General features: G+C 36.5%; 1 protein-coding gene across 3 annotated transcripts in view; it reads right to left on the bottom strand.

Annotated features, from left to right (window-relative positions):
* Oxsr1 (oxidative stress responsive 1) overlaps positions 1 to 14,986 on the bottom strand; it is a 120,702-nt gene that overhangs the window by 76,924 nt on the left and 28,792 nt on the right. For all 3 annotated transcript variants that reach the window (XM_005386597.2, XM_013515207.1, XM_013515206.1), the window contains 2 exons: positions 10,939 to 11,047; positions 2,483 to 2,624 (listed from right to left, as the gene is read on the bottom strand). In XM_005386597.2, the coding sequence (XP_005386654.1) occupies positions 2,483 to 2,624; positions 10,939 to 11,047 (251 nt within the window). The remainder of the gene's footprint in view (positions 1 to 2,482; positions 2,625 to 10,938; positions 11,048 to 14,986) is intronic.

The following is a 14,986-nucleotide window of genomic DNA, read 5'->3' as shown; positions in this document are numbered from 1 at the left end:
CAATAACCATTGATAATTTCCTACCACTTTGTCTGTAATTTGGTAAGCCCCCCCCATTATTATGTTATCCTTCTTTTACTCTTTAAAATAAAAAATAAATAAATAAATAATGATGTGAAACATAAAAGATATAGTTACTGTCCAACAGAATGAAGCAGCTCATCCATGAGAAAAGTAACTACTATGTTTTGCTCTGAGGGAGACAGAAATGATAGGAAACTTACTTGAAAAATGAAACATCTTCTCTATAAATGTGTCATGTATATTATAAAGTCTGTGTCCTAATTCTATTCTTTCTATTCTACAAATGTATTAAACACTGCTCTTTCTGTTTAAGTCAGTTCTCTTCAGATTCTGCAACCTGGCTTTTGGCATCTTCTTTCCCTCTGTTGCCACCATCATTCAGTTTTCCAGCTATTCATTACCACACCACAGTCTTGCTCTCCCAGTCATCCTGCCATCAACCTAACAGACTTCAACAAGTACATGGATAATAATGCAGCACCATGCCTCTCAGTTCACTCACACTACCTCTAAAAAGACCTCCTCCTCCACCCGACTTTAGTCATCTACTTCTTTAGTTTATCTTGTCATCTCAACTAACTCAAATATAAGTTCACTAATTCAAAACTCTCACTCTCTAACCATAACCTCCATCTTTCTAGGTGACTGTCCAAGCACTCCACTATGATGCGTGCATGTAAGCACATCTCTAATCCACCAACCAGTGGATTTTCAACCAGCCCTATTTTGTTTTCCAGGTTTTACTCAACACTCCAGCAACCTGATTCATTCTTGTTCCTTTGTTCTACTAGTTACCTAAGACCCAAGCAGCACACAACAAACTGAGGAGAGGTCATTTTTAATTATATAAAAAGCACAAGATAACAAAAGAGTAGTGAAATCCCAATAGAAAAGTAAGCAGTGATAAGCAAATATTTCATAAAAGGAAACACCAATTATTCCATATAAATCAATGTTCAACCTCACTAATGATCTAATATATTAAAATTAATCTATAAAATTAGCAAACTGAAGCTTTTAATAAGCAAGGTTAGCAAGAGTCCAATGAATCTACCATTATCATACACTACCAAGTGGCATAAACCTGCACATTTCTGTAAAACAATGGCAATATATCTTCAGTTAAAACGTTTTTTTCCCTTTTTGCTTGTCTTTTTGTGAAAGGTAAACTTTTAGAATAAAAAATCTTAGAATAGAAACTCACAGAGAAAAATGTTCATTGTAGTGTTGAAAATAATATAAAAATAAGATATTCAAAAAGTGGTTCCACTAGCATACAAAAACCTGTCATGCTACACTTAGAACGTGAACTCAGAAACAAAAAAAGTAAAATTGTGGTACTATCCCATGATTTCAGGAATTAGCTCCAGGAACTAGTTCCAGTCCTAAACAAAATGGCATAGGTTTACTTTTCCCTGCTCTTTTCCTTTAAATACAACTAAAATTCCCGAAGTATTTCAGCAATCACAAAAGAACTTGTTTTATTTTGTTTGTTTGTTTGTTTCTGGGAATCAAACTCACAACCTCATGCTTGCCAGACAAGCACTGTGCTGCTAAGCTATATCCCCAGCCTTAATCACAAAAGAACTTGAAAGAGGAGCATGGCAAGGCGCCTTAAGATTTATAAAAGCAAAACACCACTAAGTTTCTTGAGACTTTTAAAAAATCTTTTACAGACTAGACACTAACGAGATCCTGAAACCCAGAACCATCAACAAATAGAAGTCAAAAAGCCAAAGTTTGTTTTCTGTGGTCAAAGGAACAGTACAGAGCTAGTAACGGAGTCCTAGCAGGAGGCCCATTCTGGACCCCACTCTTCTAATAGCTAAGGGCCTGCCATGCCAGAATCAGAGTTGCCAAAGAAGACTAGATGGGGAAATTTCATCCCCTGTCCTACACACCAAATGTAGCAGGTAGGCCTAGATCACCCATGCCAGCCAATTCTCACAGCCTTTCACTTAGGAGGGTAATTCAGACTCAGTTTCTCCTGGCCCTCCATTCAATAACGAAAGGTAACATGGGCTCCGTGTATCCCATATCCCCAACCAGCATAAAGAAATGGTATTTTACAAAGAGCTTCTAATAATTTGGGGAAATATGAAGATACTATAAGATTTACTTATAAAGTCAACTAAGAAAAACAACAAACAAAATTATATACACAGTATTATCTTAAGTATTTCTCAAGCACATAAAAAACTCCATTATCTTTTATCCAAGTGACTGTCTCATGAAATTAAGTTGTTCTTGTTTTTGTATTTCCCAATTTTATACACTATTTATCACTTTGTTAATACTAGTTTTATATTTAAAACTCCAACCACAATATACTGAAACTAGCAATACAAAGCTATGATAACACTCAGAAATTATGGTGAATTCTGTGGTTTCAATGATATGATACATCACAACTACCATCATACTCATCCAAACTCGAAGACTGATCTCTTTCACGTACCTATGGATCTGCCCATTTTTATGCAGGTATTCCAGCCCTTCTAATACTTCTCGGAGTATCGTAGCAATGGTAGGTTCATCTAGTACTCCATTTTTGTGTTCTCCCTTTGCCACAATATGCTTAATAATATCCAGAACAGAACCTGAAAACAGAATACACAGTTCACTAAAAAATATTAGCTTATTCAAAGTAATTTAGATCCATTTTGAAATCAAAACATATTTAAACCTTTTCTTAAAATGAAGTTTGCAGGAAAGAAAAACATAGCAAATGGAAATATAGAAGCAAAAAGTAGTCATCTATTCTTAATTCCAATCTAAAACAGAAAGTAGCCTACTGATATTCAAATGGTATGTTAGACCAGCAACTCCTTTTGAGTTCTAATGAGAATTTGAAAGTAATGGAGGATTTTTAACCATCTCTGAAGAATCCATAGTAGAATCACACCCAGCAATAACACTCTAGTACAAGATATCATAAATCACTGAAGGCGCCAAGCCCAGATTATAGTATACAGTGTTGTATTACCAAAGACATAAAAACCCAATTGAAATGCAGGTCAAATCAGGCAAGAAATATCTAAAAAGTAAAGATCGTATCTGTATATAAATTAACTTAAAGGCTAAAATTTTCAGGTTAATGTTATAAAAATGAAACAGCTAAGGCAAAGACAAATGTGAAAAGAATAATAATGACAGTTTTCTTTTAACTAACATCTTGGATGTCTTCTCAGTCCTGTTCTCCCCAAAAAAGGAAATAATGCTCCCATTACAGAATGAGGAAAGACATGAAGTGACACCAATAAATAATTAAAACCACAGAATGCTGACTACCAAAACTGATGATTATAATAAAAAAAAAATTCTGGCTGAGAGTATTAAGATTTCTGGCAATATAATAACCCAGAAAGATCACAGAACCAAACCAAACCACATTAGAAACTGTGCCAAAGTCTGGAATATAACACAGACTACACTGAGAAAAAATCCAATAACCATTTTTTCATAGAAGACCTCAATGATCAAGACTAAAACTAAAACAACTACTTGGTCTTCTTGAAAATTTACCTCACTAGATGCTTTTACTTCACTCAAAAAATGAAAAACATAATTCTAAAGTGACCTAGATGCAATCCTTAAAACCTCAGAGCATTAAGGCCAGGTTATAGTTCAGTGATCATGTGTCCTGGATTCAATCCTCTGTACCAAAACAAAAGAACACATAAGACTGAACATAAGTTTATTTTAGTTCCCACTTAAAAAGATAGTAACTTATTAAATTGGATCTAAAAAAAAAGACCTAGAATAAGAAGAAAACACAAGCGAAAAAAAGAGATGGCAACAATATTCTAGAAGAAAGCAGAAAAAGTGACTAAGCAGAGTGGAGAAATCTGAACTTCAGTGCTTCCATAGGAGATGTGCCATTTAAGAAAAAGTGTTAACCTGCTTTGAACTCCAGAAAGGCTAAGAACTGCACTCAAGTACCACAGAAGGAGAAGTGTGGGGGACTAGAAGAAGGAGTAGTGTGAATTCAGATAACAGAATATAAGATTCCTCCCTGTCCCTACGCCCTAGAAGCCAGTCCACCACCACTCTCCACCTCCAGCTAGACACAAGCAGCTTATTCTCAAGACCAGGAAGCAGAGAGGCTCCACATTCCAGTCAGCACTCCCTAGCACATCACTACATTATTACTAGTTCTTCCTGTCTTCGTTGCTGGGATTCACAAGTTCATGACAGGGAAGGAGAAGCCTACAGAGCTTGATTCACATATAAACTCCTGCAGCTGAATGACCAATGAGCCACATGTTTTATTCTTCTGAGAAATCCAGGTTACACAGAGTACCACTGATCAAGTTCTATGCTTGAAACTTTAAGGGTATCTAAAATAAGGAATCCAAAGGAAAACATTCCTACTGAAAATCAAAAATTAGTAGAATGTATTCATTTAACAATTAAGCCCTATTATATTCAAGAACTAGAACTGGGCACTGCAGAATATGACAAATTATATATGACATGGTTGCTGATATTAAGGGAATTTCCAGGCTGGTAGATTAAAAAATTGAGCAACAAAGACCTTAGTTAGGGCATATAACATTATTAGACCTGTATTTTAAAAGAGTTTGAAATAGAAGTTCCTTTTCAAAGCTTTATAAGATTTTTACTGATTTCATGTCACCTAATAATCAAAGTTGAAATTAAAGCAACACGCATCCCCAGTCTAGGTACACAACAGACATCTGAACAGGCTTAAGAAACTCGTTTTTCCAGCGTAACTATTTCTTTTCAGTCTCAGTCACAATAGTATGATTTTTATAGGTGGCAGACCTTCATCCTTAATTAACAGACACCATTTGTGATGGTCTCCCGCTTATGCATCTGATTTTCTCACCATCCTGTAGCATCTAACCCAAAGATGGTAGCAACAATCCTCTCTCCTCAAACACCAACATTACATGGAGCTTTGGGGGCTGGGGATTTAGCTCAGTGGCACAGCGCCTGCTTGGCAAGTGCAAGGTTGTGAGTTCAATTCCTGGTGCCAGAAAAAAAAAAACAAAACACATGGAGCTTTTCACATCAACTAAGAGAAAAATGAAGATAAAACAGTGAAGCAAAAGAAGATGGCAGATTATTACTGGATGACTCAATACATAAAGAAAAGTATAAAAAGAATAAAGATCACAATAGCATATAACATATTTTGGCTTCAAGCACAATCTAGAAGAAATATTTGCAGGGATAATCATTTCTTGAACTTTAATACACAATGGAATTACTTGGCAATATATATTAGCAAGCAAGTAAAAAATGAAATTCCCCAGGGCCTACAGACCAGGCACCACAGACCATCATTCAAGAGATCTGAGCCAAAAAAGTTACACTTTAAAAGCTATCTTAACAATATACACTAATTTGATGAAAGCTGCCTATTAAAATCCAAGTGTTTCTCATAATAAAAGTAAATAAATAACGTAAAACAAGGGAATTTAGCACAAATTTTGTAATAAAGAAAAAATTTAAAATATAGGTCATCTACCCATAAACAATCTCCTGTGTGCCTTCACAGTCGTTGCACTGGTTGAAAAAGCAACGCAAAAAGCCAGGTATAGAGGCACACACCTGTAATCCTAGCACTTCAGAGGCTGAGGCAGGAGGATCACCTCAAGTTTGAGGCCAGCCTGGACTACATAGTGAGTTTCAAGGCAGCCTGAACTGCATGGTGAAATTTTGTCTCAAAAAGAACCCAAAAGAAAGTAATGCAAAAGTTTTAACTGTCCAAGAAAATCATTACTGAATATCAAAATAATTTTGACAATATGGTAAAGGGTTGCTGGGTTAAGATACTTATTAAATCAAAATCACAGCTGAATCAAATCAGTCACTATGCTAATTTCCTAAGTTTCCTTTCATGAAAAGATACTCTTTGAATACAAAATCAGTGCATTCAATTTGCTTATTAGTATTATGAGGTAAATCTAAAATGTTCCCAAAGTCTTAAGTGTTCAGACATGTGGCTTTAGGCAAGCACTTAGGTCATAAGGGCTCTGACTTCATCAGTGGGTTAATCCACTGACGAGATCATAATTTGAAGACATTACTAGGACATGATAGAAACAGGAGGTAGGGCCTACCTAAAAAGAGTGGATCATGGGGGTGAACTAGGGGATTAACCCTGGTTCCAGGACCCTTCCTCTCTGGCTTTTTCTCTTTTCTTGCTTCTGAGCTGCCATGAGCTAAGTAGCTTTCCTCCACTGCACCTGTCCATCACAATGTTTCCACCTTGCACTGGCCTAAAATCAATGGAACCAGCTGACCATGGACTAAAACCTCAGAAACCATGAGATAAAATGTATCTTTCCTCCTTTAAGTGGTGGTTTTCATGTATTTGGTCACAGCAAGGGAGAGTTAACTAAAATAACTAACATCTCTGCTAAAAAGTTAGGGTTTTTTGGTTTTTGTTTTATAGTACTAGGAATCAAAACCAGGGCACTGGAAATTGAGCTACATCCTCAGCCTATTTTAATTTTGAGACAGGTTCTCACTAAATTACCCAGGTTGCCCTCAAATTTACAACCTCCTGCCTCAGACTCCTAAAAAAGGTACAATTAGAGGCATGCACCACCACACTGACCTCTCTAGTAAGTTTTTTTCTCATTAGTAAAGGTTTGTGATACATTAATAAATACAGTCAACACAGGGTACTGATCACGTCTTGATCCTTTTTACTTCCCCTTACACTTAAGAAGCATTCATCAATCTTTAGCCAGCTAGGCTGTTTGTGTCTTGCTGATCTGTGGAGGTTTCAAAGGGGCCAAAATTGGCTTGGCTGAGTACTCCATTTTAGGCCAACAGACACTGCAGAAGGTTAGAAACCCTCCGCTACTGACTAAACATGGCTGGTCACTATTAATATAAGGTACTTTACCTAGATCCTGCCTAGAACTCCAGATATACCCATGACTTTATCTTTTAGAAAATGACAAAGTAGAATAACCCTAAACAACAAAATACTTCACTGTCTAGGCCTGTGCGTGTAAACTAAAATTCTATACTTCTATACGTAATCCTTTCAGTACTAGTGATACTTCATTCTCTTCTCAGAAGTTTTCTTAATTACTTGGATTTTTAAAAAAATCTTATACTGCAGCTTAGTGCTAATAAATTATGGGCTTAGCTATTTAGAACAAAAATTATAATTCTAATTTATAAAGGTTTATCACTAGAGTACTAGTAAATCCCAACACTCAACAACAGAGTCAGGGATAGATGTGGGGAGAGCACAGTACTTCACACTGAGCTACGTGCCCAACCCTCTTTCTTACCTTTCACTTTGTGACTAGATCTCCCTAAGTCACTAAGTTGCCCAGCTTGGGTTTGAACTTACAGTTCTCCTGTCTCGGCCTCCCCAAAGAACAGCCATGAAATGATTATAATACCAACATACTTAGGGAAATTTTAACCGTGATGTCCACCTGGCTAATAGTTTGTGTCAGTTACAGGCTGGGGAGGTGACTTAGTGTTAGAGCACTTGCCTGTGTTCCAGCACCAGCACCACCACCAAAAACAAAAAAGTGGCACTTAACTGTTCATTTTATTAGCTAGCTTATTAAATTCTACATCAGTGCAATGTTACGAAGTCAAAAATACGCTTTTATTTTAAATAGGTTAGCTGAAGCAACTCATGTGAAAGAAAGTACTAACTCTGCTAACTTGCTTTTTTTTTTTTTTTTCAATTATTCAAAGGAATTATTGTGAGGCTCTTACTCTCTGTTCTGGCTATAATGCCTTATCAGTCCTCAAGACATACCACTCCTCCATTCTGATTCCACACTCTTTTCTGCAGAATGTCTACCCTGCTCAGATATCACCCCCACTCCTCTTTCATCTGGCTAAGCCCTACCTTTGGTCCAGGTCTCAGCTGGACATTACCTCCTGAAGGAGCCTCTGCTAATCCCAGTGCACCCAGTTTCTCTCAGTAAGGACGAATTCTCATGGAACTTAGTCCTATGGCACCTGATAGTACTTTTTTAAATCAGTCTACACTTGTAATTATTTAACTACTATTTTTCTTTGTCAGCTGTAAGGTCCATGTGAACAAGGAAATAACAGTTTTATTCACCAATATAATGGTGTTCAGTAAGTATTTAATCAACAGCATTTTAGTTACACTGTAAATCCTGATACAATGTCCTCCTATTTTAAAAAAAAATCATTGCTGGGCATGGTGGCGCATGCCTATCATCTCAGTACTCGGGAGGCAGAGAAAGGAGGAATGCCATGAATTCAAGGCCAGCTTGGGCAAAATAGTGGGTCCAAGACCAACCTGAACTACATAGCAAGACCCTGTCTCAAAAAAAAATTGTTAAAGTTGAACTTAGTTCTAGTTTTTGTTTTCTAAACATTGCTTAATGTATCCTTTCAGTTTAAATGTTTATTTACTTTATAATAACAAAAGAAAGATTCCACTTCCCAAAAAGATCTAAAATTTGTAACATTTAAAAAGTTTACATGTAGGGCTGGGGATACAGCTCAGTGACACAAGCGCCTGCCTGGCAAGCCCAAGGTCGTAAGTTTGATTGTTTGATTCCCAGTACCAAAGGAAAAACAAACAAACAAAAAGTTTACATGTAAAGATTAAGTTACAAGTAACTGTAAGAGTTATGAGTGAGGCACACCTGACAATTATCCTCCAGGAAATCCATGGAGCTCTAGCTTGGAAAAACTGGGCACTGTTCCAAGAGACCAAAGAAAAGGAGGGACCAAGAGCTACATTTAGAAGGCAATTCACCCACTCCCACAAGTCCTGCCATTTCTGTGACCAGTACACTCACTGACAGAGGGGTAGGAATCCTTTAAAAATAAATAAAAGTCAACCTGCTTTTGAAGTGGCAGAAAGGATGGGCTATCATACAGAAGCAGGTGACAGAATTATGCAAACAATTCCTATTCAGTAAAGGACCTTTTTGCAACAGTAAAATCTTTGTATAATACATTTTGGAAATTACAAGTAAAGAAAAGTATGCTATGGGTGATCAATAATAAAAGATACAGCATTACCTAGTGATCCCAAATCTGTCCAGAATGAAAGAGTAATGCTAGACCATCATCGTAAAAAGTGGTTGGTCTTAGCAAGGCTTCCAACCATCATACGAACAGGGCCTTTAACAAAGCAATCCAATTTCTCCAGTGTGTCACTAATGCGACTCAAACAAAAAGGTGATTCTGGCTATACTGAAAAGTAGCAATACCAAGAGACTATTACTACTAATGACTAAAAACTCTTGCACATTTATTACACGCCAGCACAGTGCTAGATGCTTTATATATACCATCTTATTTACTCCTTATCAACTCTGAAATGCAGAATGACCTCCTCATTTACAGACAAGAAAAAACATTCAGAGTTGAAACAGTTTACCTAATCATATACATTTGCTCGGTTGGAAAGCTAGAATATTATCTAAGACTCAAGCTTTTTTCTTACAGCACTGCTGGGGAAGTACAGTGTTTAATGGAGTATTAAAATTACAAAACAAGTACGGATTTTCTTTTTTGTAACTTTATGTTATAAAGTGGAAAATCACGCTCTCTCACACAATACACACACTAACAAAAATCAAGCAGCGTAAGGATGGGAAGGCTGGAGTGACTCCATCACTCACAAATCCTACCAATCATGCCACAAGATTCAAATCCAGGCCTTAGCAAAAAAGACTAATTCACTACATGGCATAGGGCTTTCGGGAAACCATAACAAAATGTACAATTTATGTGTGCCATAGGTCCACTGTGTACAATCAGTAATACTTACATTTTATTGTAAGGATAAAGAAGAAATAATTGTGTGTGTGTATCTCACAAAATATGTAGGTATATACAGTTCCATATATACCATATATGTAATTATGTTAATATTGAAGACCAAGATTTTGTTTGTAAAAGAAAAGAGATTCAAGTGTAATATTAAAGAAGTTTTATAAGTATACTATGAAACTTGAATTGGAAGTACTAGCATCAAGTTACGACCTGTGATATACGATATTTCTAAGCTCAAGAAGCACTGATATAGTAGTAGTAATGAGCACACGCTTCCTTTACTTTAGGAAGTATAGGTCAGATTCAAGGTCTGGGAGAAAAAGCGCAGATGTGCATTGGGAGATAAGGGCAAGGCTATAACCCAGACCGGCAGGCCACATCAGAAGGACACAGGCAGATCTTCACGCATCTTCCACTAACAAAACTCTCTACAACCTGAGAAGCAAACCACAGTACAAGTGACTGAAAGATACTGAACATATAAAAAAACCTTGAGTCTATAATGATGTTCAAAAACTGTGAATTCCTTACCCACCAAATGGACAAAGGAAAAAAATCTTTCAATTACTACCACTGAAGATGATCAGACTAACATTTTACTTTGATAATCAGTTCTTAAAAAACAAGCTTTCATCCTGCCTTTTCAGTATTAAAGATGTTAATCTTTAACATAATAAAGTTAATCACTTTTTTAGTGATTAACATCTCTATTACAAAAGCAAATACTTCCTCATGTGATGCAATATGAAGTGCACAGCATTACCTACCAAGTGTACTGCCTAAAAAATTTAATTTGAATTTAATGAAGCCTTTAGATTTAATATTAAGTATGCAATAGAGGACAATAAATCAAATTAAACATTAAAGAAATAATCAGATAAATCCAGAATATAGGACATCCTACAAGATAACTGAAGGAGACAGGAGGAAACCACCCTAAATTAAGATAGTTAAGAGGCATAACAACAAAACTCAATGTGTGAACATGTCTCAGATCATGTTAGCATCCTTAGCAGATACCACATTATCAGTAACTCCTCAACGCAAATGTCTATTAAAACCAAGTCAAGATAAGAAGAAAAATTTTACTACGTTTTTAACTCATGAAACTTTAACATTTTACAGTATTCTACTTACCTCCACTTAGCAGCTTCATGACCAGCCATAGCTCATCTTTTACCACAAAAGATGTGTAATAAGATACAATATTAGGATGATGGCACTGACTCATGGCTTGAATTTCTTTCTACAAAGAAGAGAAAGCATGACAACTTATTATATACAAACTCAAAACAAACACTGCAAGCCAAAAAATCCAGATTTGGGGATTCCTAGACTATGTTATAACCTGTCTGGGATCTCCATGGCATGATCTGTTCAAGGATGATTAAAACAAAAAAAAAAACATTTCATTTCCTTCAGTCCATTGTGAGCAGTCCTTCCATTCACTATCCTGTAATTTCTGAAACTAGGCACATGCACTACTTAGCTCACCTGATACAGTCCCACAGAGGCCTTCACTGGGACACATATTTTTACTTTAAGGTATCACTGGTTTTTTGTGTCTGTTTGTTTCATTTTGGGGGCTTTTTTGTTTTCTTTTGTTTTCGCACTTTTGGAGACAGGGTCTCACTACATAGTTTAGCCTGGCCTTGAACTCACTATGTAGCACACGCTGGCCTCAAATTTATGGCAATCCTCCTGCCTCAGCCTCCCAAATGCTGGGATTGCAGGCATGCACCACCACGCCCAGCTTTTTCCTTTTTTTTTTGTGGTTTAAATTAATGGTTTTGGGTTTTGGTTTGTGGTTTTTAAGACAGTCTCACTACGTAGCTCAGGCTGGCCTCAAACTCATGGTGATCCTCCAGCCTCAATCTCCAGAGAGCTGGGATTACAGGTATGTACCACCATGCTCGGCAGGAAATCTAGCTTTATAGCCACAGAGAATAATTATGAACAAACCAGAAGGTAGGTTTACTTGTTTATGTAGGTTTTTATATAGTATCAGCTGGGCATGGTGGCACACACCTGTAATTCCAGCACTTGCAAGGCTGAGGCAGGAGGATCGTTGCAAGTTTGAGACCAGCCTGGGCTACAAACAGAGCTCAAGGCCAGCCTGAACTGCATAGCAAGACCCTGTCTCAAAAAGACAAAAAATTAAAAATTAAAAAAGTAAAAAGTATTACTTCACCTCATTGTTGTGAAATGACTAACAGTTCTCACACTAAAGAGAAACGTACTGGGCCAAGAGCAGTAACTCATGCCTGGCATCCTTGTACTTGGGAGGCTGGGGTGGGAGGATCACTAGAGCCCAACCAGGGAAATACAGTAAGAACCATCTGAAAGACAGGGAAGAGAGGTAATAAAACATAACAAGATCATAAACTAAATCCAGAGTAGAAACCTAAGCCAAAAGTCTAAGCCTACCCTTTATCAGTTTATGAATTTAAATGAGATGTGGAGAAATAAAATACCTTCTAAGTCAAGTAGGGTCTTGTTTACCTCTCTGGTATCATTCCTAACCCATTCTGACTCCAGCCCTATGACCCAGCCACAGAAAACTTCAAGTCACTCTATTGTTACCTCTGCCTCAAGCACACTTCCCCCATGATCTTTACCTAACAAAATCCAATTACTCCTTTTGATCTCAGGCTAAGTATCAGTTCCTCTCAGGTCTCCAGCCTGAGTCAGGTGCTCTTTCTCTTAGCTTCTAAGCACCTTAATAGCATATAATGTACTGGGTAGTGTGCTGTGTCCTTATTTGCTTGTCTCTCCCTGCTATGCTGAGAGCTACATAAAGATAAATACCTAAAAGCAGATTCCCAACCACCGTGGAATTTATCATACTATATTGTAACTGTCTATTTCATGAGAACTAAGGCTATTCCTGGTACTTACTATTGTGCCTGGCACACAGAACTCCTTAAATATTTCTTGAATGAATGAAATCCTACAGCACTCTACACAGCATGTCACTTATTCAGGTAGCTGACTATGCCCTTGGTATTTATTCAGTAAGATCAACTGTGTGAAAGTTGTCTATAAGATCTGATCCATAAGAAGTTGCTCAACAAATGCTAGTTTTCCTTTTCTCATCTTTTCTGCTTACATGCAAACTCCTTTAATGGCAAAAAACTTGTCATACACATTTTGCAGCCCCCAAAGTCATCAGCATAGTCTTCTGCATTAAAAACTAGGTAATTATGAAAAAAAACAGAAGAACTAAAATAGTAAATTCTGACATAGTTATACAGGATTTGAAGAGATAAGATAAATACATATAAGAGGAAACACACAGGAGATACGAATAGTAAAGATATTAAATGTCACAAGAACCCAAAGAAAAGAACAGTTAAGTAGGCAAGTGTAATTAAAGAAGTTTTTATAGAATAGGTGGGAACTTTTATAGAAGAGGTGCTTTAGTTCTATAGCATGTGGGGAAATTACAGTAGAACAAGCTGAGAGGCATAATGATTTTTAAATAAGATGAAATATGTAAAATATATTTATGACACAATCAGTAAACCTGTTTAGGGTGGGTAGTTCCTGCTTTCTATAGGTATGAAGTGCCTACCATACCAACTATGTGACAGACTCAATAGTAACCACAATGGTAAACCCTAATGAAACTTAACAGTTGATGAAGTTAGACAAATACTATCACAACACAGAATAATAAAATTTGACCTTTACTATTAGATACTACATGAGTTTACCGGAGAAACACATTACAAAAGATAGAAGCCACACTCAGAAGGCTTCAAAGTTTTACTATGCTGACACCGATACATGAAAGTTAAGTGGGTTCTTAAGGTTTCTGAATGTTTACCTCAAATCACATCATAAAGAGCAGTGTAAATGTGTTAAAGAATTTATACTTTAACAGATACCAGCTCCCCACAATGAATGTAATCATTATGTATTGCAGACATGTACTAAAAAAAATTTTTTAAAGAAAGAAAAAATTTAGACTTTATACTGACAACACTAGGTAATATACAATACTAGGTAATGATATAATGTTTACTTCTTAGTATAGATTACCATCAGAAAAGTTTTAAAGTTGTTGGTCAGGTCTACAGCAAAACATACTACTAGATTCTGCCTCTGCTCTTTCTTCTCAATTCACTCTGCAAGCTGTCACAGAATAATCCACTACTATACATACAAGCACTAAGACGAAAGTTTACAGTAGTAAACCTATAGGTCCAACTACTCAGAAGTCCTGAGACAGAAGGACTGCTTGAGGCCAGGAGTTTGGGGTCAGCCTAGGCAATATGGTGAGACCCTGTCTACAAATACAAAATGTAACCAGCAAGTGTTGGTAAGGCTATAGAGAAATTGATTATACCTGCAGAATTATAAGTGATAGTCACTTGGGAAAACAGCTTAGCAGTTTATCAAAAAGTCAAACATAACATTACCATGTGATTCAGTAATTCCACACTTACGTATATACTCAAGAGGAATGAAAACATACACAAATATTAACATTTGCACTGCGATGTTCCTCACAGTATTATTCACTGAAGCCAAAAAGGAGAACCATCCCAAAGTCAAACCGCTGATGAATAAGTAATGTGTAGTATACCTGACAATAGAATATTATTTTGCAACAAAAATAGAAAACAGATATAAGCTAATATCTGGACAAACTCTAGAAACATCTTAAGTGAAGGAAGCCAGACACAAAAGACTAGATATTATATGATTCCATTAAAATGCACAGAATAGGCAAATCTGTACAGAAAGATGTATAAATAGCTCTATTTCAAAAAGAATGGAGAATAAATATGCATGGGCATGAAGCTTCTTTTTGTAGTGATGAAAATGTTCCATTCTGAAAAAAACAAAAAGAAAAAGGAAGTTTCAGAATGAGATAGAGGTGGTGGTAGTACAACTTTGTGAATATACTAAATACCACAGCACTATGCGTTTGGAAAGAGTTAAAAAAAAAAAGATTGAGGAGTACGTATAGTACTGGGGATTGAATCCAGGGCCTTTGCACTGAAGCACATCCCAGCCTTTTTATTTTTTTATTCAAGCTTAAGTCACTAAATTGCCCAAGCTAGGCTTCAACTTATGATCTTCCTGTTTCAGCTTCCCAGAGTACTGAGTTTACCGGTGTGCTTTCATGGTATATGAATTTTGTATCTTAAAGCTATTATTTTTAAAACTTGCCATA

Source organism: Chinchilla lanigera, unplaced genomic scaffold (assembly GCF_000276665.1).
Source record: "Chinchilla lanigera isolate Chin_1 unplaced genomic scaffold, ChiLan1.0 scaffold00026, whole genome shotgun sequence".
NCBI lineage: Eukaryota > Metazoa > Chordata > Mammalia > Rodentia > Chinchillidae > Chinchilla > Chinchilla lanigera.
Note: the sequence above shows the minus strand (reverse complement) of the source record. Positions and strands in the feature narration are given on the sequence as shown.